This window comes from Oreochromis niloticus, linkage group LG14, assembly GCF_001858045.2.
Source record: "Oreochromis niloticus isolate F11D_XX linkage group LG14, O_niloticus_UMD_NMBU, whole genome shotgun sequence".
Taxonomy (NCBI): domain Eukaryota; kingdom Metazoa; phylum Chordata; class Actinopteri; order Cichliformes; family Cichlidae; genus Oreochromis; species Oreochromis niloticus.
This window is the reverse complement of record NC_031979.2, coordinates 25,628,215-25,653,208: the sequence shown is the minus strand read 5'-3', so window position 1 is coordinate 25,653,208 and position 24,994 is coordinate 25,628,215. Positions and strand designations below refer to the sequence as shown.

Sequence of the window (24,994 nt, the reverse complement as noted above, 5' to 3'; positions counted from 1 at the left end):
GTGATTGGACGAACCATAAAACTCTTCCTTGCCAGCAAACTCCCGAGAGGATGAATGGATGACAAGTCCTGTGGGCCCTTTTCTTTCCTTGCTTTATATTCTCCATTATCTACAGAATCGGATCATGGAACGTTAAACCAGATGCTTTATCCAGACAGTTCTCCTCCACAGATAACCAACCCGAAGATGAAACCATCCTACCTCCATCTTATATCACTGGCTCTCTAACATTGGAAATTGAATTCTTAGAGGATGCATAGAGGAAGGAACCGGATCCCAGTGGTGGACACCCCAACCAGCTCTAAGTGCCTTGCATCCTCTTGAAAATTATTCATTGGAATATTCATGGAAGTAATTCTTTTCAGGACTTGAGCTCAAGTTAGTTTATCTTAGTTTCCATCCACAGAGAAACAGAGCGTGTGAAACAGGAGCTAGAATTCGCACTCTGCTGCATTGCCTCCAGAACACAAGCCACCTGGAGGGGAATAAGGTGGAATATGGCCACAACTCGATGACATCCTCAGCCACAGATCTGTCACTGTTTGAGGCATCCCTTGACTACCAATCTACTCTCTTCCCCTCTGCTTGAGGGTGAACTAATGGTGCCCTCAGCACAGTATCCACAGGTGTTGCTATCTATAGAAAGCAACCCGATCTGAACTCCTGAGAACCAGACGTGTAGCCAATCTTCATCGAACTGCTGCAACAGCCTATCAACCAGGTCAAAAGGTTTGTTTTTCCACAAAGAACATTCCCGTCCACATGGAATCAAAGAAACCCAATTTCACCAAACCTTTTGAAGTTGATTCTAGCTCCCTCTGCTTCGTCTCTCTCCTTATCTGTGTGTGTGTGTGTGTGTGTGTGTGTGTGTGTGTACAGTGTACTGGGATTTATCTGGACTTTTCATAAGTTCCTGCCTTGTGGTTTCTACACACCAATGGATGTTCACTCACCTGAGACTGATAACTCGCTAGTACCTTGTCTTAAGCGAACTGCTGAGGATAAGTCTTCGCTGGATCATTGCCATTGTCACCATTAGCAAGCCTGGGCCCTGTACTGTATGTAATTTTGACTTATCTGTGAACAAAGCTTGCGTGCTTGTCTTTGTGCTTAGATGTTTATATTATGCTAACATAGCTGTGTTGCTATCGATCATGTAGCACATCATTATATACCAGCTAACCCAACTTCAGTAACCCTAAAAAAGTCACTGCTGTTTAGTTTTCTGTATTCATTTATGTTGGAAGTGATAGCAGAGCTGTACGTTTTAATTTTTTCAGAAATCTCTCAGTCAGAACATGGTATATCATGTTTAGGTGGAAACTAGCGAGATAACTTCCTGCTAACTTCTAACTACGTTAAATTAAAAAAATTCTGTTTTCATGAATGCCCGGATGTTAAACGTAATTGTTACACCTGGTAAAGCAGCAACGCTAACCATTTTATTTAAGATTAAAGAATTCAGACAGTTTTTAACTCTCAGTGATGCTGCAATGTTCGTTTGACTTTGGGACATGAAGCTGACGGAGTTTTGGAACCAGATTAGGCTCCTGACTACGGTAGCCATAATGCTCAGACAATCCATCAAGCGGTGCAACTTCGTAGCTTACCAAAGTCGCACTAAAACATTTTTTGACAGCTTTTTGAGTGCCGTGTACCACATAAAATCAGTTCGACGTCAGTAAGCACAACCAGAATTCATACATAAGGCACACCAGATTATACGATGCACTGTCGATTTTTGAAAAAATTAAAGGATTTTGAGTGCACCTTATTCTGCAGAAAATACGGTACATAGAAGAAAATAATATATTGCAATATGGATTTTAGGCCATATTGCCCCCAGCTCTAGTGTCTGAGAGGTGGATGTTTTCCAAGGTAAAGAAAATGCTGGATAATACCTTTCACCCACTCCATGTCATGCTGGCTAGTCAAAGAAGCACATTGAGTGAGAGACTGAGATTACCAAAGAGGACCACTGAATGACACAGGAAATCATTCCTGCCCGTGGCCATCTCCCTGTACAACTGCTCCATCTAATACACCGTAAACACTGCAATAGTTACACCCTTTTTGTTCATGCTCTTTTCGACTCTGTAATATTCTTGTCAATATTCTTGATATTTATTTAAAATCACCTCTGTCAATTCTTGATATTTATAATTGAGTGATTTGTATATATTAGTGCTATTTCTTAAATTTGTAAAAATCTGTAACATGTCATATTGTTTAAATTGTTTAAACTGTTACTGTTAATGTCTTGGGGAAACTGTAACCCACATAATTTCCTGAGGGATTAATAAAGTATGCTGATTCTGAATCTGATTTGGAGATAAACTCTCTGGATGAGAATCGTTTTAGAGTCTGTTTGGAGAGATCTTTAGAGAGCTTTGTGTGTCTGGGAGCCTGGCATTGTCACTACTCTTTAGTTCTGATTGTTGCACATTTTGAACTGAAAACAAACTGCACTGAAGTTTGAAAGTTGAGACCTGTATTTGACTCCTACCTTAGTTGTTTTCGTGAAATGATCAGTATGGTTTTGATCACCATCAGTTCAAGACAGACCACATATACAAGAATATAGAGTAAAAGTGATAAATGAATCCAACTTCAAAGCTTAGTTTATTAAAAGAATTTCAATTACATTTAACTTCCTTAATAGGTTAATTTTTACAGTGGAGTGTAAAAAAAGTCAATGCTTCTCTTTGAAAAGTTTGGTTGTTTTGTATTTAAACTGGAATTTAAAAGAACAGCAACAAAAAAGATTTAATATTTAGCATTTATTAATTTTATTTGTTCATTTAATTTTTGGTCTAAACTGTGAAAAAAAAAGATTATTTTGACGTGAACTGAAAATTTTATGACAAAATTCCACGACCCATAACAGCTTTCTTTGTGTTCATCTCTGGTCTCAACAGGATTATGTAACATTTGGGTCCAAACAGTGTGATCAAGAGTCCAAAACTTGAAGCAAGAATGGCAAATACCTCCACTGCATCTGCAAGATTTCCTGGTGAACTGACATAAGCAGGAACAAAGGCCACCCACACAGCACAGAAGATCAGCATGCTGAATGTGATGAACTTGGCCTCATTAAAACTATCAGGGAGATTCCTCACCAGGAATGCAATTAGAAAACTGAGGAAAGCCAGCATGCCAATATAGCCCAATAACACTGCAAAACCAACAGTGGACCCAACTGAACACTCATATACTATCTTGTCATTGTGGTATTGGGTGTTCTTATGTGGAGTTGGAGAGGAAGAGACAAGCCAGGTAGTGCAGATGGCTGCCTGAATAGCTGTAAGAAACAGAACTGTTCCTCTCTGCTGCATAGCACCAAACCACTTCAGACTGGCTCCCCCTCCTGGCTTGGAGGCTTTGAACACAGCCAGAACAACCATGGTTTTTACCAGGATGCATGAGACACACAGCACAAAGCTGATCCCAAATGCTGCATGCCTGAGTTGGCATGTCCACATCCTGGGTCGTCCAATGAACAAAAGTGAACACAGGAAACACAACTTAAGTGACAACAATAGCTGGAAACTAAGTTCTGAATTGTTGGCACGTACTATAGGTGTTGTGCGATGGCAGACAAAGATCCCCAGAACAACAGCACATATAAATGTTCCCAGTAAGGAGGTTGTTGTCAAACAAATGCCCAAAGGGTCATGATAGGAAAGAAACTCTGTCTTCTTAGGAGCACAGTGGTCACGCTGTGGGTTTGACCAAAAATCCTCTGGACAACTGGTGCACTCCAAGGAGTCTGACAAAGAGGAGTTGATGTTGAAATTCATCCTATATTTCACAGAAATTAAATCAAATATGTCATACAGAAAGACAAAGACCTACTGCTCTTGTTAGTGATCTTTCCCTCAGAACAAGGGATGCAGTCAAAACAGCATTCGGGCTCCCTCTTCCTTCTCACCATGTGGGTACCAGGAGGACAGCTCTCACTGCATACTGATCGAGGTGGCTATTGGACATAAAAAATAAATATTTATTACCTGCTACAATTGTATATACTGTAAATGTCATAAAAGGTACTTGTGAAATAAAAACATATCTAACCTTTTTGGATTCAAAGTTCCAGAAGATTTTGTCTTCATCAAGTATGAGTTCTTCACCTTTTAAAGCTGTCCTTTTAATCTCACCCACTTTCTGAATTTTAGTACTTCCATCAGGGAGCCACAACGCGTTAATAACATCATAAATTGGTACCACATCACCATTCTCGTCAAATGACACTTGATCACCAAATGGAGTGGTGAAGTTCACTCTTTCCATGTAATAAACAAGCTGTTTAAAAGGAATGTATAATAAGTAAATTACTTTTTGCTCCAAAACTAATTATAGAACGAATGATTTATTCATAGATGGAGTGTAAAATGATATCACATCTGCCATGGCTCCAGTAAATTTACAGTGCAAACAGTGGCAATTTTTCAGTTCAGTAATCAAATATAATATTACATCTATGGTACCTACATATATAAAGTCATTTATATCTAAGTCTCAATCAACCAAGGCACATTACTAATAATCCTGTATAGAAGTTAATGACCTGAAGTTAATAAAATTCTGAAAGCAAGCAAAAACAATTTATTCAAAGATGGAATGTACAATGATACCACACCTGCCAAGGCTCCAGTGACTGCAATGAGGCACAGCTGTTCCCACTAAAAGGCCCTCTTCCTGGCTTGCACCGCAGCATGTCATCAAGGGAATATGCCAGTGCATAAACAGCTTTGTACACATTATACTCAGGCCGCAGGTTAGAAATGTCCAAGTACTCAGTGCCCACATTTTCCAGATCTTCCTGTCCAGTGCATAGTGCACCTCCACCTTCCAGCCAGCCTGCTGGAGCTGGAGCAAACCTGCACTGAAATGTAAATTCCCAAAACTGATTCACCTGAAATATTTTGAAAATGTTTGTTACACACTATGAAAATATACACACACATAGTAAAAGTGTCCAAGTCTCACCAAGCTAATTCCGTAGCTAGTGTTGTGATGTAGATCAGGATGTATTTGCAACAGAAATTCCCTGAGCCCTGGTATTTCTCCTCGACGAATGGTAATACCCAGTGTACCACCCAGGTATGGCATAAAGTGAGGTGTTTGGAGCACAGTAGATTCTGTCCAGGCCTCGCTGGCTATCCACTGTAGGCCTGTCACATTTTGCCTTACTACCTGTGAATTAGATTAGACCAAATCTATGAAGTAATATTGAAGCTCCAACTTCTTTACTAAAACAGTTTTTCATCTTTAAAATGATTTCTGAATGATTATTTTTCTGTATTCATTTCTGTACTCACAATGATACGTAATATGTGTTTTACACAATTATGAACTATAATTATGAAGATCTCTGTAACTAGTAATCATTAAAGTGTTTTAAAGTGAAACCTCATCTATAAGGTGTATCATGCGACTAGCATCTTCAAAGACAATGACAACTCGAGCTGTAGAGGTTTTCATCACATCAACAATCCTCCGGAGTTCTTCTGTGTCTTTGACCCAGGGTAAAACCTCAGTGTAGGCCAGGCAACCTTCACCAGACACACTCAGCTCAGACTGAAAGGATCTGGCTGCATGAAGTCCATAATCATTATTACTGACAAGCAGACCTGCCCAAGTCCAGCCGAAATGTTTTAGAATCTGGATCATTGCACGTACCTAAGTGAATACAGATTAAAGTGTAAGTGCATTGAAAAGAAGAAACAAAACAAAATTTCAGTGCATTATCTGTCTATCAGTGTCCACAGAACAGCATTTAAATATAATTGCAATTTAGCTTTGTTCTTTGACACAATACAGAAACGAAATAGAGCATAATTCTCAAAACTAATTATATTATTATTTCTAATATTTTTATATCTGTCTGTGTTCTTCTTTTACACAGATATTGAAACAGACTTTTGTTTTTCCATTTTAATTTTGATGACAAATTTTCACCTGGAAAGTATCACTTGGGATCGTTCTAAAGAAGGATGGATACTTTTGACGGTCACTCAGGCAGGAACATGTGGCAAAATAACTCACCTGTGAAAAATACAGACTGTATATGTATATTGTAGAGTTTTTCACGTAGAGCTATCTTAACTTTGTCATCATGACTGCGTTATTTTTTATTTCATAAAATGGTTTTGCATTTTCAATTAAATCAACGCAATCCAAGAAAACTGTTACATGGTCAAGCAGAAAACTTACCATCGGTACTCTGTACAAGCCTAAGATGTTGGAGATTGCAATAGAAATTGTAGAGGACGGATGACCCACAATCCCTACGACTGGAGGATTTCCAACACATGTATCATCTACTACAATTTGATCCTCTTGACCACTGGCTAATGACAATGCTCCACGGAATCCAATTCCAAGTTCAAAGCAGTTATCATACAGAGTATATCCCAGAGTCACATTTGGTAGCAGGTTTGAGTTTCTGTTGATCTCATCAATAGCAAAGGCCATGGTTTGCGCAAGCTTAAATCCTAGGACATACATACTAAGACAAGAAAAGGTTAATTACTAAAAAGTATAGTACAATACAGATTTTTAAAATATAGGAAAATGAGCACAGTTTGAAAATGTTGCAAAAGTAATAATATTAAAAACAATTAAGGAAAGTGAATAACAATTAAAGACATATATTAATGAAAATACATTTTTAAAAAGAAGATGTTTTGTCTAGTTATTTCAGATATAAAATACATATTCATATTGGGATTAGGTTTGACAGTTTTCTTATTCTGTTTTTTTCATTCTGTTTCCCTGTCTTTGTTACCCATGGCAAGTTGGCTGTTGTGGCTGCGAGGTAAAAGACAGATCAGGAACACTTGAAAAGAAATGGACTTGAAACAGTCCACCCAGAACCACATCTCCAGTTTTGTGCATCTCATTTAGATGAAACTGTCCTTGCAGCTGACAGGACAAAGAAAACTGAGGAGTGGGTAGAGTAGAAGAAATACAGGAACACAACAAAACAACCACGACTAAATTGTTTCGCAAAGATGAGCACATGACAGCTTTCTGAATTGTTGAGATCAGTCATTAAGGTTTATTCTTTGCCATTCCCTTTTATTGACTTACTGTGTTGTTTAATCTTGCACACCACCCATTAGGGAAGAGGGAGGAGTATACTTTTCATCTGAGATTGCTTTGTGTCCAGGCAAACTCATGGAATACTGAATTAGTCATCAGTAATAACTCACTGAAGAATTGTCAGAGTAAGTAGTTGTTCAGTAGTCAGTAGTTGTTTCCGTGTGCATATCAAGTGACATAAAAGACAAATAGCAAAAATAACATATCATAATTCATGTACATCAAAGTTCATGTGTAATGTCTCAACAACATCATATTAAAAACTTCAGGTCATATTTGAGTTGAAAGAGAAAACAAAATTTTTGAGGGAACGATGAAAAACATAACAAAAACAAAGTTGCATGAGCATGGGCGGGACACAAAGGGCAAAAGGAAACTAGAAAACTTAGTGGATGGGGAAGATTGTCCTGAGTTCAAAGTATAATTGAAGGACAGCCCAAGGGGACGGCCCAAATGAGAAACTAGACAGTGAAAATTTTCAGGGCTAGTGCATGAATGCAAAACATGGGACAAGCAGCTCTTCTGTATTCAAAGTGAAACCCCACCACCTGAGTCCCAATGACCAAGCTATTTACCCTATCTCTAAGGGAGAGCCCAGGCACCCTTTGAAGGAAATTCATTTCCACAGCTTATATCCACAACCCTTATTTGATTACTACCCAGAGTTCATGGCCATAGGTAAGGGATGTAATGTAAAATGACCTGTAAATTAAAAACTTGCTCAGCTCTCTCTTTACCGCAACAGACTGGTACAGTGTCTGTTCATTTTCCCCAAATCTGTGAATAAATCTCAGGCTCCACTTTCCCCAAACTTGTGAAAAAAACTGTTGAGGGGACAACAAATTACTTATTTGATCACTACCCAGGGTTCGTGGCCACAGTTGAATAGTAGTAATCTAAATCTAAGTTGTAATTTAAATTGACCTGTAAATTAAAAACTTAGCTCAGACTGTACAGTGCCTGTATCATTGCACATGTTGCCCAAATCCATCAGTGAATCTCATGCTCCACTTTCCCCAAACTCGTGAACAAGACCCTAAGACATTTAAATTCCTTCAATTGGGGTAGTAATTTGTCCCAGATGGAGTTGGCATTCCACCTTTTCCAGCTGAGGGGTGCTGATTTTCACACTTGGCCGCAAACCACTCCAGTGCAAGTTGGAAGTCACCACCTGATTAAGCAAACAGTAACACATCATCTGCGAAAAGTAAAGATGAAATCCTGAGGCCATCATAGTGGAGAACATCCACCAGTCTGGACAGACCAAGATATTCTGTCCACACTTGCTCACTTTCTCAAACATCCTTGAGAGGATAAAGAGCTTGTCCAGTTTCACAGCCTGGATGAAAACCTCATTGTTCCTCCTGAATCAAGGTTCAACTAAGAGATAAACCCTTCAGTGTCCTTCACAGTGTCATGATCCCTCAGCTCAGCTCCATTCAAACATGAAGAAAAAGGCCTAAAATCCAGCCTTTGTGGTAATGTAAGACAGTCCTGTCACAGAGTTTAATGCATGTGCTTTTGGTGATAGTTATTCCTTCTTTAATCAAATAAGGGATCTAATCAAAATATAATCAAGAAGAAATCAACACTCTATCCAGCTGTTTTTGTCTGAATGTCAAGCTCGAGCATCCAAATTCTTTCAGAATACTCCCTGATTATATTTACAAAGCATCTGCTGTTGCCCAGCTTACTATATGCTTCAACTGGACTTGTGTTGGTTTAGTTCTAGCAAATTTGTTGTCTGGGGGTTTTTTGCCCCCTGGTAGGGTCTCCCATGGCAAATTGGTCCTGGGTGAGGGACCAGACAAAGAGCGATTCAGAAGACCACTATGAGAAGACCATCGAGGGGACTGTTCACCCTACTCGAGATAGGTTTACCGGGTCCCCGCCCTGCAGCCACGCCCGGGGAGGGTGCCCTAGGGTGAGCGTCTGGTGGTCGGGCCTTAGTCCATGGGGTCTGGCCGGGTGTGGGAGTAGTTCGGAGAGGCTATGAAAAAAGACTTTCGGACTGCCTCGAAGAGATTCTGGCAAAACCGTCAGGAGACTCAGGAGCTCTTCACCTCCAAGGTCCTAAATTATCAGGCCCCATTTTATCTTAATGACCTTATAGTACCAAATCACTCCATTAGCGCACTTTGCTCTCGCACTGGAGGCTTACTTGTTGTTCCTAGAGTATTTAAAAATAGAATGGGAGGCAGAGCCTTCAGTTTTCAGGCCCCTCTTCTGTGGAACCAGCTTCCACTTTGGATTGGGGAGATAGACACTATCTCTACTTTTAAGATTAGGCTCAAAACTTTCCTTTTTTCTAAAGCATATAGTTAAGGCTGGATCAGGTGACCCTGAATCCTCCCTTAGTTATTCTGCAATAGGTGTAGACTGCTGGGGGGTTTCCATGATCCATTGAGTACTTCCTTTTCAGTCACTTTTCTCAATCAACATGTATTAATAGACCTCTCTGCTGATTCAGTAAGAGTACTAGATGTTACAGTTCCTGATAATGCATTGCTTTAAATGGAGAGAATCTTGAGGGATGGCTGTTATGAGGAAAAGCAGCCCAGAAACTTTACCAGCAGGACACATCGTTGTGTGCCTCAACTTTCGGTCTTTTACCCAAGCTAATCTGCCATGTTTTTCTTCTTAGGTTGGGTTTATGGATTAAAGATCTGATCTAAATTATCACATTAAAATTTGGGACACTTAGTCAGTGGTGGACCTTCGATTCATCGGGTGTTTCGGTCATTATCACTACACCCTCATCCAAGGAGCCCTGCCAGGGTTGATCAGGCCCCGGAGTGTGTCACTGGTTTATGTTAAATTGTTATTTCTCTTCTTCTTTCTGCTGTTTAGTTTTCTACTGTTTATTTTCTTCTTTTAATTCACTGCAACTGAGAAATAATAATTACCTCTTTAGCATTTATGGAGCCTAGGACACCATAGGTACTATGACCATAGCTAATGAACGACACAGGAAATCATTCCTGCCCGTGGCCATCTCCCTGTACAACTCCTCCATCTAATACACTGTAAACACTGCAATAGTTACACCCTTTTTGTGCATGCTCTTTTCTACTCTGTAATATTCTTTTCAATATTCTTGATATTTATTTATAACCACCTCTGTTAATTCTTGATATTTATAATTGATTGATTTGTATATATTAGTGCTATTTCTTAACCCTTTAAGACCTATCATAGAACCAAGTCTGCCAAAGCTTATCTTTATATTTTTACATGCTGTAGTGCCATTTTTGGGAACATTTCAAGTTGCTATACATCAATACAACCATTATAGCCCAAACTTCAATAATATGTATGCATTAAGTGCATAATAACTACACAAATTGCAAAAAAGTGCAATAAACTACAAAAAAATTGAAAATCGTTTTTGTTTGTTTTTTTACATATATTTCTAGTTAGAAAAATTTAAGAGGTTTATCCCTCAAAACTGTAAAAACAAAAAAGTTGCACAAAATAGTTTGCAACAACAGGAAATTTATTTTGAGTGTCTTCATAGTTTTACTTTTGAGATACACCAATTTTTATATACTGCAGGAAAAACGAAAATAAATATTACAATGCAAATTTGCCAAAAAAAAACAAACAAAAAAAACAGCATGTGCATCGAAATAAACTATTTCCAGCAGTGCAATTTGAGTTTTAAGCTTCCCAGAAACTATACAGAAAAGCATAAAGTCAAACATGACTTTTAAAAACACCAGTATAGGTTTATAAGACCCTGAAGGTAAAAAACTAAATTTTCCACTAAAATGACATCACTTCCGGTTTCGGGCAGGTAATGGCGGACATGCGACAGTTCGCGCTGACGTATATTCCAACATAGGAAGTGTTATGAACAGCTGGTCGGATTGGCAAAGCATGTTTCTGAAATATTATGTTTTTGTTGCTGAAAGTGCTTTTTATGCATTTTTTGCAAAGCTACATGTGGAAGGAGACCGTGACCTAGGACAAGCTAATGACATAAGATGAAAGTACAACTCCTCCGGTTTCATAAGCAAAAAAAAAAATTGCGCTAGCTTACGTGGTTGCAGTTCTACAGGGATTTAAAAATAGTTACGCAAAACGGAGTGTGCCCACTCTGACCGGTTTTAAAGGGTTAAATTTGTAAAATCTGTAACATATTGTATTGTTGAAATAGTTTAGTCTATTACTGTTACTGATTGGAGCAACTGCATCTGACATAATTGCCTTAGGAATTAATAAAATATTCTGATTCTTAGACCTAGACTTAGAGCTTTTATTGTCATTGTGCAGTTTCTTGCACAGCGAAATTGGAAATTCTAGGAAACTGTTGGAGAGCCTTGTGTGTCTGGGAGCCTGGAATTGTCACTATCGTTAAGTTTTGATTGTCGCACATTTTAAACTGAAAATAATGTGCACTGAAGTTTGAAAGTTGAAACCTGTATTTGAGTACTGCCTGAGTTGTTTTCTTGAAATGATCAGCATGGTTTTGATCACGATCAGTTCAAGACAGACCAAATATACAAAAATAGAGATTAGAACTGCTAAATGAATTCAAGTTGAAAGCGTAGTTTATTAAAAGAGTTTCAATTACATTTAATTTCTGTAATAGGTACATTTTACAGTGGAGTGTAACAAAGTCAATGCTTCTCTTTGAAAAGTCTGGTGTTTTGTATATAAACTGCATTTTAACAGAACAACAACAAAAACGACTAAAAAACTGTCTTTAATATTTAACATTTGTTCATTTTAATTGTTTATTTAATTTTTGGCCTAAACTGTGCTAAAAAAAAATCCTTTTGACATGAACTGAAAATTTTATGACACAATGCCACGACCCATAATAGCTTTCTTTGTGTTCATCTCTGGTCTCAACAGGATTATGTAACATTTGGGTCCAAACAGTGTGATCAAGAGTCCAAAACTTGAAGCAAGAATGGCAAATACCTCTACTGCATCTGCAAGATTTCCTGGTGAACTGACATAAGCAGGAACAAAGGCCACCCACACAGCACAGAAGATCAGCATGCTGAATGTGATGAGCTTGGCCTCATTAAAACTATCAGGGAGATTCCTCACCAGGAATGCAATTAAAAAACTGAGGACAGCCAACACACCAATATAGCCCAACAACACTGCAAAACCAACAGTAGACCCAACTGAACACTCATACACTATCTTGTCATTGTGGTATTGGGTGTTCTTATGTGGAGTTGGAGAGGAAGAAACAAGCCAGGTAGTGCAGATGGCTGCCTGAATAGATGTAAGAAACAGAACTGTTCCTCTCTGCTGCATAGCACCAAACCACTTCAGACTGGCTCCCCCTCCTGGCTTGGAGGCTTTGAACACAGCCAGAACAACCATGGTTTTTACCAGGATGCATGAGACACACAGCACGAAGCTGATCCCAAATGCTGCATGCCTGAGTTGACACGTCCAAATCCTGGGCCGTCCAATGAACAAAAGTGAACACAGGAAACACAACTTAAGTGACAACAATAGCTGGAAACTAAGTTCTGAATTGTTGGCACGTACTATAGGTGTTGTGCGATGGCAGATAAAGATCCCCAGAACAACAACACATATAAATGTTCCCAGTAAGGAGGTTGCTGTCAAACAAATACCCAAAGGGTCATGGTAGGAGAGAAACTCTGTCTTCTTAAGAACACAGTGGTCACGCTGTGGGTTTGACCAAAAATCCTCTGGACAACTGGTGCACTCCAAGGAGTCTGACAAAAAGGGGTTGATGTTGAAATGCATCCTATATTTCAAAGAAATTAAATCAAATATGTCATACAGAAAGACAAAGACCTACTGCTCTTGTTAGTGATCTTTCCCTCAGAACAAGGGATGCAGTCAAAACAGCATTCGGGCTCTCTCTTCCTTCTCACCATGTGGGTACCAGGAGGACAACTCTCACTGCATACTGATCGAGGTGGCTATTGGACATAAAAAATAAATATTTATTGCCTGCTACAATTCTATATACTGTAAATGTCAAATAAAAGGTACTTGTCAAATAAAAAAATATCTAACCTGTTTGGATTCAAAGTTCCAGAAGATTTTGCCTTCATCAAGTATGAGTTCTTCACCTTTTAAAGCTGTCCTTTTAACCTCACCCACTTTCTGAATTTTAGTACTTCCATCAGGGAGCCACAACGCGTTAACAACATCATAAATTGGTACTATATCACCATTCTCATCAAATGACACTTGATCGCCAAATGGAGTGGTGAAGTTCACGCTTTCCATGTAATAAACAAGCTGTTTAAAACGAATGTATAATAAGTAAATTACTCTTTGCTCCGAAACTAATTATAGAACGAATGATTTATTCATAGGTGGAGTATAAAATGATATCACATCTGCCATGGCTCCAGTAACTTTACAGTGCAAACAGTGGCAATTTTTCAGTTCAGTAATCATGTATAAGATTATATCTATGGTACCTACATATATAAAGTCATTTTTATCTAAGTCTCAATCAACCAAGGCACATTACTAATAATCCTGTATAGAAGTTAATTACCTCCATGACTAAAATACCTTAACTACTTTTGCTCAGAAGTATGGCAAATCCCTTTTCAGAAATTCTGAAAGCAAGCAAAAACAATGTATTCAAAGGTGGAGTGTACAATGATACTACACCTGCCAAGGCTCCAGTGACTGCAAAGAGGCACAGCTGTTCCCACTGAAAGGCCCTCTTCCTGGCTTGCACCGCAGCATGTCATCAAGGGAATATGCCAGTGCATAAACGGCTTTGTACACATTATACTCAGTTCGCAGGTTGGAAATGTCCAAGTACTCATTGTCCACATTTCCTAGATCTTCCTGTCCAGTGCATAGTGCACCTCCACCTTCCAGCCAGCCTGCTGGAGCTGGAGCAAACCTGCACTGAAATGTAAATTCCCAAAACTGATTCACCTGAAATATTTTGAAAAATGTTTGTTACACATTATGAAAATACATAATTGTTGTGACACACACAGTAAAAATGTTCAAGTCTCACCAAGCTATTTCTGTAGCTACTGTTGTGATGTAGCTCAGGATGTATTTGCAACAGGAATTCCCTGAGCCCTGGTATTTCTCCTTGACGAATGGTGATACCCAGTATACCACCCAGGTATGGCATATAGTGAGGTTTTTGGAGCACAGCAGATTCTGTCAAGGCCACGCTGGCTATCCACTGTAGGCCTGCCACATTTTGCCTTACTACCTGTGAATTAAATTAGACCAAATCTATGTAGTAATATTGAACCTCCAACTTCTTTACTGAAAAAGTTTTGATTTTTAAAATGAATTCTGAATTATTACATTTTTGTACTAATTTCTGTACTGACAATGATATGTAATATGTGTTTTACACAATATAATTATGAAGACCTCTGTAACTAGTAATCATTAAAGTGTTTTAAAGTGAAACCTCATCTATAAGGTGTATCATGCGACTAGGATGTTCAAAGACAATGACAACTCGAGCTGTAGAGGTTTTCATCACATCAACAATCCTCCGGAGTTCATCTGTGTCTTTGTCCCAGGGTAAAACCTCTGTGTAGGCCAGGCAACATTCACCCGACACACTCAGCTCAGACTGAAAGAATCTGGCTGCATGAAGCCCATAATCATCATCACTGACTAGCAGACCTGCCCAAGTCCAGCCAAAATGTTTTAGAATTTGGATCATTGCACGTACCTAAGTGAATACAGATTAAAGTGTAAGAAAAATCTTTAAATATATTTGCAATTTAGCTTTATTCTTTGACACAATACAGAAACGAAATAGAGGATAATTCTCAAAACTAAGTATATTATTATTTCCAATATTTTCATATCTTTCTGTGTTCTTCTTTTACACAGATATTGAAACAGACTTTTGTGTTTCCATTTTAATTTTGATGACAAATTTTCACCTGGAAAGAATCACTTGGGATCGTTCTAAAGAAGGATGGATACTTTTGACGGTCACTCAGGCAGGAACATGTGGCAAAATAACTCACCTGTGAAAGATACAGACTGTATATTCGAGAGCTATCCACGTAGAGATATCTTAACTTTGTCATCATGACTGCATTATTAGTATTAGTTTTTTTTTCATGAAATGGGTTTACATTTTTAATTAAATCAACGTAATCCAAGAAAACTGTTACATGGTCAAGCAGAAAACTTACCATAGGTACTCTGTACAAGCCTAAGACGTTGGAGATTGCAATAGAATTTGTAGAGGTCGAATCACCCACAATCCCTACAACTGGAGGATTTCCAACACATGTATCATCTACTACAATTTGATCCTCTTGACCACTGGCTAATGACAATGCTCCACGGAATCCAATTCCAAGTTGAAGGCAGTTATCATACAGAGTATATCCCAGAGTCACATTTGGTAGCAGGTTTGAGTTTCTGTTGATCTCATCAATAGCAAAGGCCATGGTCTGTGCAAGCTTAAATCCTAGGACATACACACTAAGACAAGAAAATTTTAATTATTAATATATATAATACAACACAAGTTTTAAATTACAAGGAAACGAGTGCCTTTTGAAAAAGTTGCAAAAGTAGAAATATTATCAATAATCAGAGAAGCTGTCTTAACAATTAAAGACATATATTAAGAAAACAATGAAAAAGAAGATCCATTGTGTAGTTATTTCAGATACAAAATACATATTTATACTGGCACTAAGTTTGACAGTTTTCTCATTCTATTTCTTTCTTGCTTTTTCCATGTCTTTGTTACCCATGGCAAGTCGGCTGTTGTGGCTGCGAGGTAAAAGACAGATCAGGAACACTTGAAAAGAAATGGACTTGAAACAGTCCACCCAGAATCACATCTCCAGTTTTGTGCATCTCATTTAGATGAAACTGTCCCTGCAGTTGACAGGAGAAAGAAACCTGAAGAGTTGATAGAATAGAAAAAACACAGGAACACAGCAAAACAACCACGACTAAATTGTTTCTCAAAGATGAGCACATGACAGCTTTCTGAATTGTTGAGATCAGTCATTAGGTTTTATTGTTTGCCATTCCCTTTTATTGACTTACTGTGTTGTTTAATCTTGCACACCACCCATCAGGGAAGAAGGAGGTGTATACTTTTCATTTGAGATTGCTTTGTATCCAGGCAAACTCAGGGACACTCTGTGAGTAAATTAGTCATCAGTAATAACTCACTGAAGAATTGTCAGAGTAACAGGTGTTTCTGTGTACATATCAAGTGACACGAAAGAAGAATAGCAAAAGTAATATAACATTATTCATGTACAGCAAAGTTAACGTGGAATGTACAACAGTTCCACAGCCTGGATGAAAACCTCATTGTTCCTCCTCAATCAGAGGTTCAGCTAACAGATAGACCCTCCAGTATGCTGGTACAGACTTTCCCAGTGTCATGATCCCTCAGCTTAGTTTCATCCACACATGAAGCAAAAGGCCTAAAATCCAGCCTTTGTGGGTGCAATTTAACACAGTCCTATGACAGAGTTTAATGCAGGGGTGTCCAAACTTTTTGCAAAGAGGGCCAGATTTGGGAAGGTGAGAAAGTGTGGGGGCCAACCATTCAGCCTGAAATATTTTGAATCATTAACATTTAATGCACATGAATGACTTTATATTTTCTTTCCTTTTTTCACACACAAATTTTATTATAATGTTTTTTATTATGAATTATTTATTATTAAATGTTTTTACCAAAATAATGTATTCGAAAAACACAAAATGAAGAAAAATTAAACATCTAAATTCAAAACATGTGAACAGGAAAAAAACATTAAGAGTTAACTTACTCAAAAGTGCACAACATTGTGGGCCATATAAATCCGTACATCACTCGTTCTTTAGTTGTTTTGTTTTGTTTTTTTGACCATCATTTTGACCACTTTTTTTTATCATCACGTTCATTTTATTGTCCACTCTTCCAAAAACAATCAGTAACTGAGTGGTGTCAGATGCATCTGTGCTTTTGTCGCAAGCTATCGAAAAAAAAGTCAAACTCCACTCCTTTTGCATCCAACTGTCTCTTAATATTAGATGAAACTTCTTCAGTTCTTCGTACCACAGTGTTACGAGCAGTGTTGGGCAAGTTACTTTGAAAAAGTAATTAATTATAGTTACTAGTTACTTCTCCAAGAAAGTAAGTGAGCTAATAACTGAGTTAAAAGATTCTAAAAGTAATTAATTACTTGAAAAGCAACTATTGCGTTACTTTAAAAAAAATGTTTAACCCTCTGAGTTTCAGGGTATAATTGGCCATTTTGGACTACTTTTGATGTTTCCGCTACATTTCACCTTTAAATACTATTTACTTTGCCTTGTTTGGTATCATCCTTTTCAGCACAACCTCACATGTCTGAATTTACATAGTGGTGTGCGATACTGCATATTTTGGTATCGATCCGATACCAAGTAAATTCGGGCCAGTATCGCCGATACCAATACCGATACAATACTTTTCAATAACTAAGGTGGATGCCTCATTGAATTGCTAAATCGCAATTAATTTTCATGACCTTAAGTGTTTTTTGTGATGTTTCCTTTGGTATTATTAATTAGTTAAAACCCAGGACATAATTAGGAGAAATAATTTATTTATAAATTTAAAAAAAAAGTTTTATTATTGTGGCGGCTCGTGGTCTGCGATGCCGCTGCAGGTGAGATGGACTCACCTTCACGGCATCTACAATGATCCCTCGCCGGCTTATAACCTGTGCACTGCTTGTGCTGTTGTTGTTTTTGGTGTTGATGTGTACAGCTGGCAGCAGGAGGGCTGCAGCCGTTGAATGTAGCTGTTACAGCAACCGTGTGATCACTGTAAGGGTGGACAGCGCGCGGCTCGGGTTGAGCCGGAGGCTGGCACGTCAGCGGGACCTGCCAAGCTGGAGACGGAGGTCGAGGTGCGCGGGGGTCCTGCCACGCCTGAGGGCGGCATGCTGTCCGCGGCCGGCACGCAGGACCATGCAGCCTGCGTGCCGGCCAGCTGCCTGTGAGCCCCAGCTCACTTCCACACCTACTGCACCACCGCTGCTTGCCATATGGGTGGCCATCAGGCCAGCTCCGAGGCTTCCGCTGGAGGCGCGGGCGACCGCCAGAGTGGACACTTCCCCGTCGCTGGGCTGAGGCATGGGGCGCCGATGGTTCGGGCCCATTCCCTCGCCTGCTCGCGGGATGAGGTTAAGCGGGCGAGGGGGGTATGTGGCAGGGCGTGTTCTGCGATACCGCTGCAGGTTTGGTGGTGGTGATGTGTACGGCTGCCAGTGGGAGAGCTGAAGCCGTTGAATGTACTGTTACAGCAACCCTGTGATTATTGTAAGAATAAATGATGCCGCGAAGCATGAAAATGCCATCGGGTCTGCCGTGGTGGCGATCTTTTTCTTTTTTTTTTAATCTTAAGTGCAAGCAAACCAGTAAACAAATTAAAACAAATACTGTAAAACTATAATACAAAAATTACAATTAAAATTCTCAACAACAAAAACAACAAAACAATATATAATTAAAATGTAAACAACTTAACAACCCCCAAAGTGTCTAAGTCACGTGACGTGTCAGTGCAACACCGAAACATAAGAGTGGGGGAGAGGGAGCAAAGTGTGCCTGCTCTCCGCTGACACAGGAGCCGTGAGTCCAGCGACCTGGTTGTTTCGTTTTTGCTGAAAGCACAGCATAGCAAACAAGCAGAACTCAAAGTAAAGAATCGATCTCACCAGGCTAGTATCGATCCGATACTGATGCCAACTTGGGATCAATACTATCAATATTTGGATCGATCTGCCCACCACTAAATTTACAGTTATGTTTTCATTTTGACATACTGTTATAACACAATTTATCTGAAATCAGAGAAAAAATATAAAATTAGAAAAAGTTGTATTTTTTACTGTAACAACCACAAACATGTTTAATTAATCATATTTCATAACTTTAAATGCAAATATAAATTGTCAATTTTAAAACCATATGCACAAGTTTTGCAAACAACAAAGTTATTTGCAGCCATTTACCTTTTACCCTTTTTTTAAAAAAAAAATAACCATTTCAAACTATTTATTTAACAATCAGGTGTTCTGCATTAAATAAGATGCCACACAAATTATTTGTGCCACTCCAAAAAAATTTTTTCTCTCCACTATAAAGGAGAACATCACAGCCTGATACCTGCAGGTCTGACAGTAGCAGGTATATCACTCCTGTTTTTTACCTGGAGACGCCTCATTATTCTGACACACAACACAAAACTATCCACAACACTATACACTAACTACACAAGACAACACATTAACTACACACTCCAAACACGCTAAACGTCACAAATCTCTCACATCTCAAAACTCGCTCTCTCTTTTTCTGCTGTCTCTCTCTCTCTCTCTCTCGCCGTCACTCCTAAAACTTCCCCCTCTTCCTAAACGACCAAATGTCATGTGCCATATTATTTTTTGATTGATCGACATGGTGCATTTTTCCACCAACACGAACAGGCTGTATTTTGTTTTATTTTTTAAGTTGTTTGGGTCATAAGCAGAGAGTGCTTGCTAGCACTGTCCTTAGACAGTAAACGCGGCGAAACTATTCAGGAAAAACACCACATATATATTGTTTATCATGACTCCGATTTTACATGGCCTATCAGCACAATTTAAAAACTGGTATATATCACCTTGTTGTTTTGTAGTATTAAAGTGGCCATGTGATTGACTTACCACGACTAGCATGTCTTTCATCCTGTTTTCCTTCTTTCACCCCAACCGGTCGCAGCAGATGGCCGCCCCTCCCTGAGCCTGGTTCTGCCGGAGGTTTCTTCCTGTTAAAAGGGAGTTTTTCCTTCCCACTGTCGCCAAAGTGCTTGCTCATAGGGGGTCATATGATTGTTGGGTTTTTCTCTGTATTTATTATTGTGCTATCTACTGTACAATATAAAGCGCCTTGAGGCGACTTTTGTTGTGATTTGGCGCTATATAAATAAAATTGAATTGAATTGAATTGAATTGAACTTTATTCTTCCTCAGTCAAACAGCAGCACTCATGCGATTGTTTTGCCCCCTTAGCTCCAGATGTTGTGCCAAAAAGTGATCATCTGCTAGAAAATGATTGCCGTTTGCAGGAGTGCGCGCAGCTGCTTAACACTAGAAGTCCCAGAGAAGAGCCATTTGGCTTTTCTACCTATAAAACCCACCGTCGAGCCAAATGGCTGGTAGGCTTTTAGCTAATATCCTTAATCACCTGTGAACAGCTGCTTTTGTTATGTAAATAAGGTGGGGCCATGCTGAACCACTTGGAGTGGTTAGTTTCCTGAGCCACAAGGAAACTTGTGTTTCAGTTTGCCTTAGGGAGAAATCAACACACATGGGTGTATTTCCTTTGTTGCTGAGATTTATTGATAAAACAGTACAAAAAAACAAAAATAAAAAAACAACCATTTGTACACATATTTACAAATAACAATAAAAAGTGAGTGAGTACATTTCAACATTTTCAGCAATCACTCACAATCCTGGCACTGCTATGGTATCTGTAGTCTGCATGTACCACATGTGTATCTGTAGCAGTGAACACATCGCACAGTGGCATGATTGTTCTTGCATTTGTGTTTGACCTGACACGTGGCTCTTTTTCCAGGGCTAGTTGTGGAGGGTTGTGTCCGAAGCAACTGTTCTTTTCTTGCCTTCTTCCCAGCCATATGAGAGTTAGCCAACTCTCTTGCAAACGCCACCAGGAAGTCCACCCGTCTTTCCTGCGTCCCGTTGCATGCTTGATACAGCACATGTGCATTCAGTGCTGCCATGTCAATCATGTTATTGAACACGGCAACTGGCCAGCGCCGTGTTCCTCTGCGGACCGTGTACTCGCGCACCATCTGGTCCATCACATCCACGCCACACTTTGTGGTGTTGTAAAGGGTGACAGTGTTTGGCTTCCTTTTGGTGGTGTTATCAGTCTGAACCACGCTGTGCATGCTGCTAAGAATATAGACTGTCTTCTTCCGTTTGGCCGCATACGCCATCAGCGTGGCAGCAGAGGTTGAAAATACCTAAGAAATAAGATAAATTGTTATTTCCATAGCACTTTTACACACAATGAAACACATAAACATAGAACCACAAAAGACCTGCAGCCTACCTGAGTGGTGAATTCATTGCGATCTGTGTATCTAGCGGATTGAGGAATTTCCCGGCGAATCTTGTTGACTGTGCCGAGGATGGTGGTTTTCCGTCTAAGAAGTTTTTGCGCAAGTGAGTCTTTGATGGGAAGAGCTGTTCATCAACGGTGATATGTAGACCAGGGTTGTAGCACGTGATGCAGTTGGTGACAAATGATCCCCACACACTGGAAACTGCAGCAAACTTATCAGTCTTTGCTTGATCACTGCGGGTGGACCTGTCATCAAAGCGTAGGTGTTGCATGATGTCTTGGAAGCGGTTACGCGGCATAGTTCCAATGATCTGTGGGTTTCCCAGGTTTGCTGACCAGCAGTCACGTAGTGATGGAACCCTAGTAACCCCCCGCAAGATCAAGATCTTTGATCAAGATCAAGATCTTTGATCAAGATCAAGATCAAAGACTCGGTGCTGTTTCCTGCAGTATATTGCAAGTAAACCTGACAAGTTTGGGATCAAGTTTTGGGTGGCCTGCGACCTAAAATCCAAGTACATTTGCAATGTCCTCACATATCTTGGCAAGGACCCCAATCGTCCCAGTGGGGAGAGACTGTCTGAAAATGTAGTGATGAGGCTGATGGAACCATTCCTAGACAAGGGCAGAAATGTTACCACGGACAATTTCTTCACATCGCTTTCACTTGCGCAAAAACTTCTTAGATGGAAAACCACCATCCTCGGCACAGTCAACAAGATTCGCCGGGAAATTCCTCAATCCGCTAGATACAGAGATCGCAATGAATTCACCACTCAGGTAGGCTGCAGGTCTTTTGTGGCTCTATATTTATGTGTTTCATTGTGTGTAAAAGTGCTATGGAAATATCAATTTATCTTATTTCTTAGGTGTTTTCAACCTCTGCTGCCACGCTGACGGCGTATGCGGCCAAACGGAAGAAGACGGTCTATATTCTTAGCAGCATGCACAGCGTGGTTCAGACTGATAACACCACCAAAAGGAAGCCAAACACTGTCACCCTTTACAACACCACAAAGTGTGGCGTGGATGTGATGGACCAGATGATGCGGGAGTACACGGTCCTATAACATGATTGACATGGCAGCACTGAATGCACATGTGCTGTATCAAGCATGCACCGGGATGCAGGAAAGACGGGTGGACTTCCTGGTGGAGTTTGCAAGAGAGTTGGCTAACTCTCATATGGCTGGGAAGAAGGCAAGAAAAGAACAGTTGCTTCAGACACAACCCTCCACACCTAGCCCTGGAAAAAGAGCCACGTGTCAGGTCAAACACAAATGCAAGAACAATCATGCCACTGTGCGATGTGTTCACTGCTACAGATACACATGTGGTAAATGCAGACTACAGATACCATGGCAGTGCCAGGATTGTGAGTGATTGAAATGTACTCACTCACTTTTTATTATTATCTGTAAATATGTGTACAAATGTCTGTGAAGGTTCTCATTCATCCAGGTCATCGTACATGTACAAATGGTTGTTTTTGTAGAAATATTTTTTGGTTTTTTTGTACTGTTTTTATCAATAAATCTTTTGGAGATTTATTTTCCTGGATGATTGAGAATGCATCAAGACGAACACAAAATGAAGTTCACAGCTTTTAGCAGTTCCCCCTCCCCACACACAAACAAAGAGGCAGTTTGCAGTTAGAAATCCGCAATCATTCACACACCCCCACTCCCCTCCACAATTCTCAGGTAACGACCCAATTTACATATGAATTGATGCTAACAGACTAGCCAAGTTAGCTTCCACTTGGCTGACAGAGGGTTAGAAAAGCCTGGGACTTCTAGTGGTGCCGTAGCGCCCAGATTATTTACAGCTACATCCGTGCAACTGATATAAGGTGCAGTAAGCTGAAGACAGCTTCAACCGACTGTTCGTTGAAAAATAGTAACGCGACTGCACCGCATTTTCTTGTTAGTAACGGTAACGGCGTTGTAATGATAGGAATAGTAATTAGTTAGACTAGAAAGCGAAAATTTCAGAAGAAATTTTAAGTGTGCCTATGCCGCTGCTAATCAGTGTAGTTTGCCATTCATACGGCTACAGAGAGCAAAACTCAGAAGAGCAGCCATTCTCCACCATGAACTATGGTAAAAACAAACACCGCTCACGCTTCACAGATGACAGCTTACAGTTTTGTGTAAAGATGAAGTTACTTCGTACAGAGCCAATTTGCAGACGCTGTGCACACAGGTTCATGAGCAGAAGTCCCATTGTACCACGGCAGATCCGACAATATTTGCATGAACACGCTTTGAAGCATTACGTTATGGACCACTTTTCACACATGGTTGGTTTACCCACACAGCCGGCTGTACCTTTTCAACTCACAGCCCGACACACACCCAAAAAACAGCCGAGAGAGCACAGACTACGCCCGAGAGGCGTGATTGCAGATGCCGCTCAGGTGGGTCCACCTCCCCTGCAGCGGCACTGCAGACCACGCCACGCCACACACATCAAACACGTAAAATAAATATTTATGCACTTTTGCATTCACTTTTTGTTTTTTGTTATTTTTACACAGTGTTCTGAATGATGAACAATGGTCTACAGCCAATCTTGTGTATTATTATACAAACTTTGGTTGTAAGATTCAGATAACTATTTAATAAAAGCTAAATATTTTATATGAGAGTAAGAAAGAAAAGTATATCTTTGTGTCCACCTTTCTCTGTTAATGCCCTACCTGGCCCCCTGGCAAAAGCTTTGCTAGATCCGCCCCTGCAGTTACCAGCTGTCAGCTACACATAAAAGGAGCTTGGTCTTTATTTGTCTCTCAGAAACAGTTCATAACTTCCCTTCAACTCATTCATGTCACCTAAACTGTAAACCTGTTTCTCCATCACCAGTTCAGCTCTGATGATTCAGTAAGGACATCTCCTGGTTTGGACCAGCCCTTTTTTCAGCTGTGGCTCCATCAAACATCAGCTGATACTAGAAATTAAAATCAAATGAATTCTAACAACAGCTGATCAAGCTCAAATGTGCTGCTGTTGTTTAGTGCGATAAACAAGAGCGAAAAGCCGATCATTGATCAGTTTCATGATTGAAGTTGCAACAGGCGAGAGAATGACAGGGGAGGCTCCGTTATGACAGAATAAAATTAAAAAGTAATATTTTCTCTGAATGTGGGACGATTCCGTTTGTACGGCAACTCTACGAACTAACCCTTATGAATAAAATAAAGTACAACGTCAGTAACTTAGCGTGCACACAGCTATATAGAAACTCCCGTCATGCTAGCTAGCACGCAGTATGATTGTAAAAAGTCAGCACAACGAAAATAAACTACACCTAAACTCGGTTTATATCTGACCCAAATAGAGTGCAGTTCATAACTTCTTACCTGAAATTCAGTTCACCTCACGCTCCTGCCTTCGGTTTCCAGCATCATCGGCCCATATAAACGAAAAATAAGTCCAGCTAAAACACAGACTGTTGGCGAGCGATTGGGTGTTGAAACGAGTTTCAGCCGCGTCACTATAAGCCAAGCCTGGGTGCTTTTTCACGAATAGTCGCTAGCGGCGCTAGCTAGCTAGCCGGCTATCAGCAACACATAAGAGAACTGTCGCTACTATGGGATGTCTTGATAAAACGAGCAGATATTTGAAGTTTACACACCTACATTCTCGCCTGAAAATATCTTAAAAGTTTATTTTGTGACCTAGAAATACTAATAAAAGACATATAAAACGAAGTGGTGGCTGCCATTGTTTACTCTGTAGAGGCGTGCTATGAATTGTGGGATATGGAGTTTCCCCCCAAGCAT

At 39.8% G+C, this 24,994-nt stretch overlaps 2 protein-coding genes across 2 annotated transcripts; both read right to left on the bottom strand.

The window, feature by feature from the left end:
* Window positions 1-2,757: 2,757 nt before the first annotated feature.
* LOC100704553 (extracellular calcium-sensing receptor-like) lies at window positions 2,758-7,042 on the bottom strand. The gene is made up of 9 exons (XM_019367175.2): window positions 6,791-7,042; window positions 6,217-6,511; window positions 5,962-6,048; window positions 5,413-5,682; window positions 4,990-5,196; window positions 4,640-4,915; window positions 4,075-4,302; window positions 3,856-3,979; window positions 2,758-3,769 (listed from the first exon to the last, which is right to left on the bottom strand). Exons 1-9 carry the CDS (start codon window positions 7,024-7,026, stop codon window positions 2,859-2,861), a joined length of 2,634 nt encoding a protein of 877 aa, XP_019222720.2. The 5' UTR covers window positions 7,027-7,042; the 3' UTR covers window positions 2,758-2,858.
* Window positions 7,043-11,907: 4,865 nt separating this feature from the next.
* On the bottom strand, window positions 11,908-15,951 carry LOC100704822 (extracellular calcium-sensing receptor-like). Its single transcript, XM_013277493.3, has 9 exons — window positions 15,827-15,951; window positions 15,258-15,552; window positions 15,000-15,086; window positions 14,513-14,782; window positions 14,099-14,305; window positions 13,738-14,013; window positions 13,126-13,353; window positions 12,905-13,028; window positions 11,908-12,818 (listed from the first exon to the last, which is right to left on the bottom strand). The coding sequence occupies exons 1-9, from the start codon at window positions 15,934-15,936 to the stop codon at window positions 11,908-11,910; spliced, it is 2,508 nt and encodes an 835-aa protein (XP_013132947.2). The 5' UTR covers window positions 15,937-15,951.
* Between the last annotated feature and the right edge of the window lie 9,043 nt (window positions 15,952-24,994).

What these genes read in the sequence shown, in the direction of transcription:
- LOC100704822 (XM_013277493.3), bottom strand. Translation starts at nt 15,936, where the DNA reads ATGCACAAAACTGGAGATGTGATTCTGGGTGGACTGTTTCAAGTCCAT. An exon ending in TGATACACCTTATAGATGAG is followed by an intron (nt 14,306 to 14,512) that starts GTTTCACTTTAA and finishes TTTAATTCACAG; the next exon opens with GTAGTAAGGCAAAATGTGGC. An exon ending in AGTCACTGGAGCCTTGGCAG is followed by an intron (nt 13,354 to 13,737) that starts GTGTAGTATCAT and finishes CGTTTTAAACAG; the next exon opens with CTTGTTTATTACATGGAAAG.
- LOC100704553 (XM_019367175.2), bottom strand. Translation starts at nt 7,026, where the DNA reads ATGTGCTCATCTTTGCGAAACAATTTAGTCGTGGTTGTTTTGTTGTGT. An exon ending in CAACAGCCAACTTGCCATGG is followed by an intron (nt 6,512 to 6,790) that starts GTAACAAAGACA and finishes TTCTTGTCTTAG; the next exon opens with TATGTATGTCCTAGGATTTA. An exon ending in TCCCAAGTGATACTTTCCAG is followed by an intron (nt 5,683 to 5,961) that starts GTGAAAATTTGT and finishes GTATTCACTTAG; the next exon opens with GTACGTGCAATGATCCAGAT.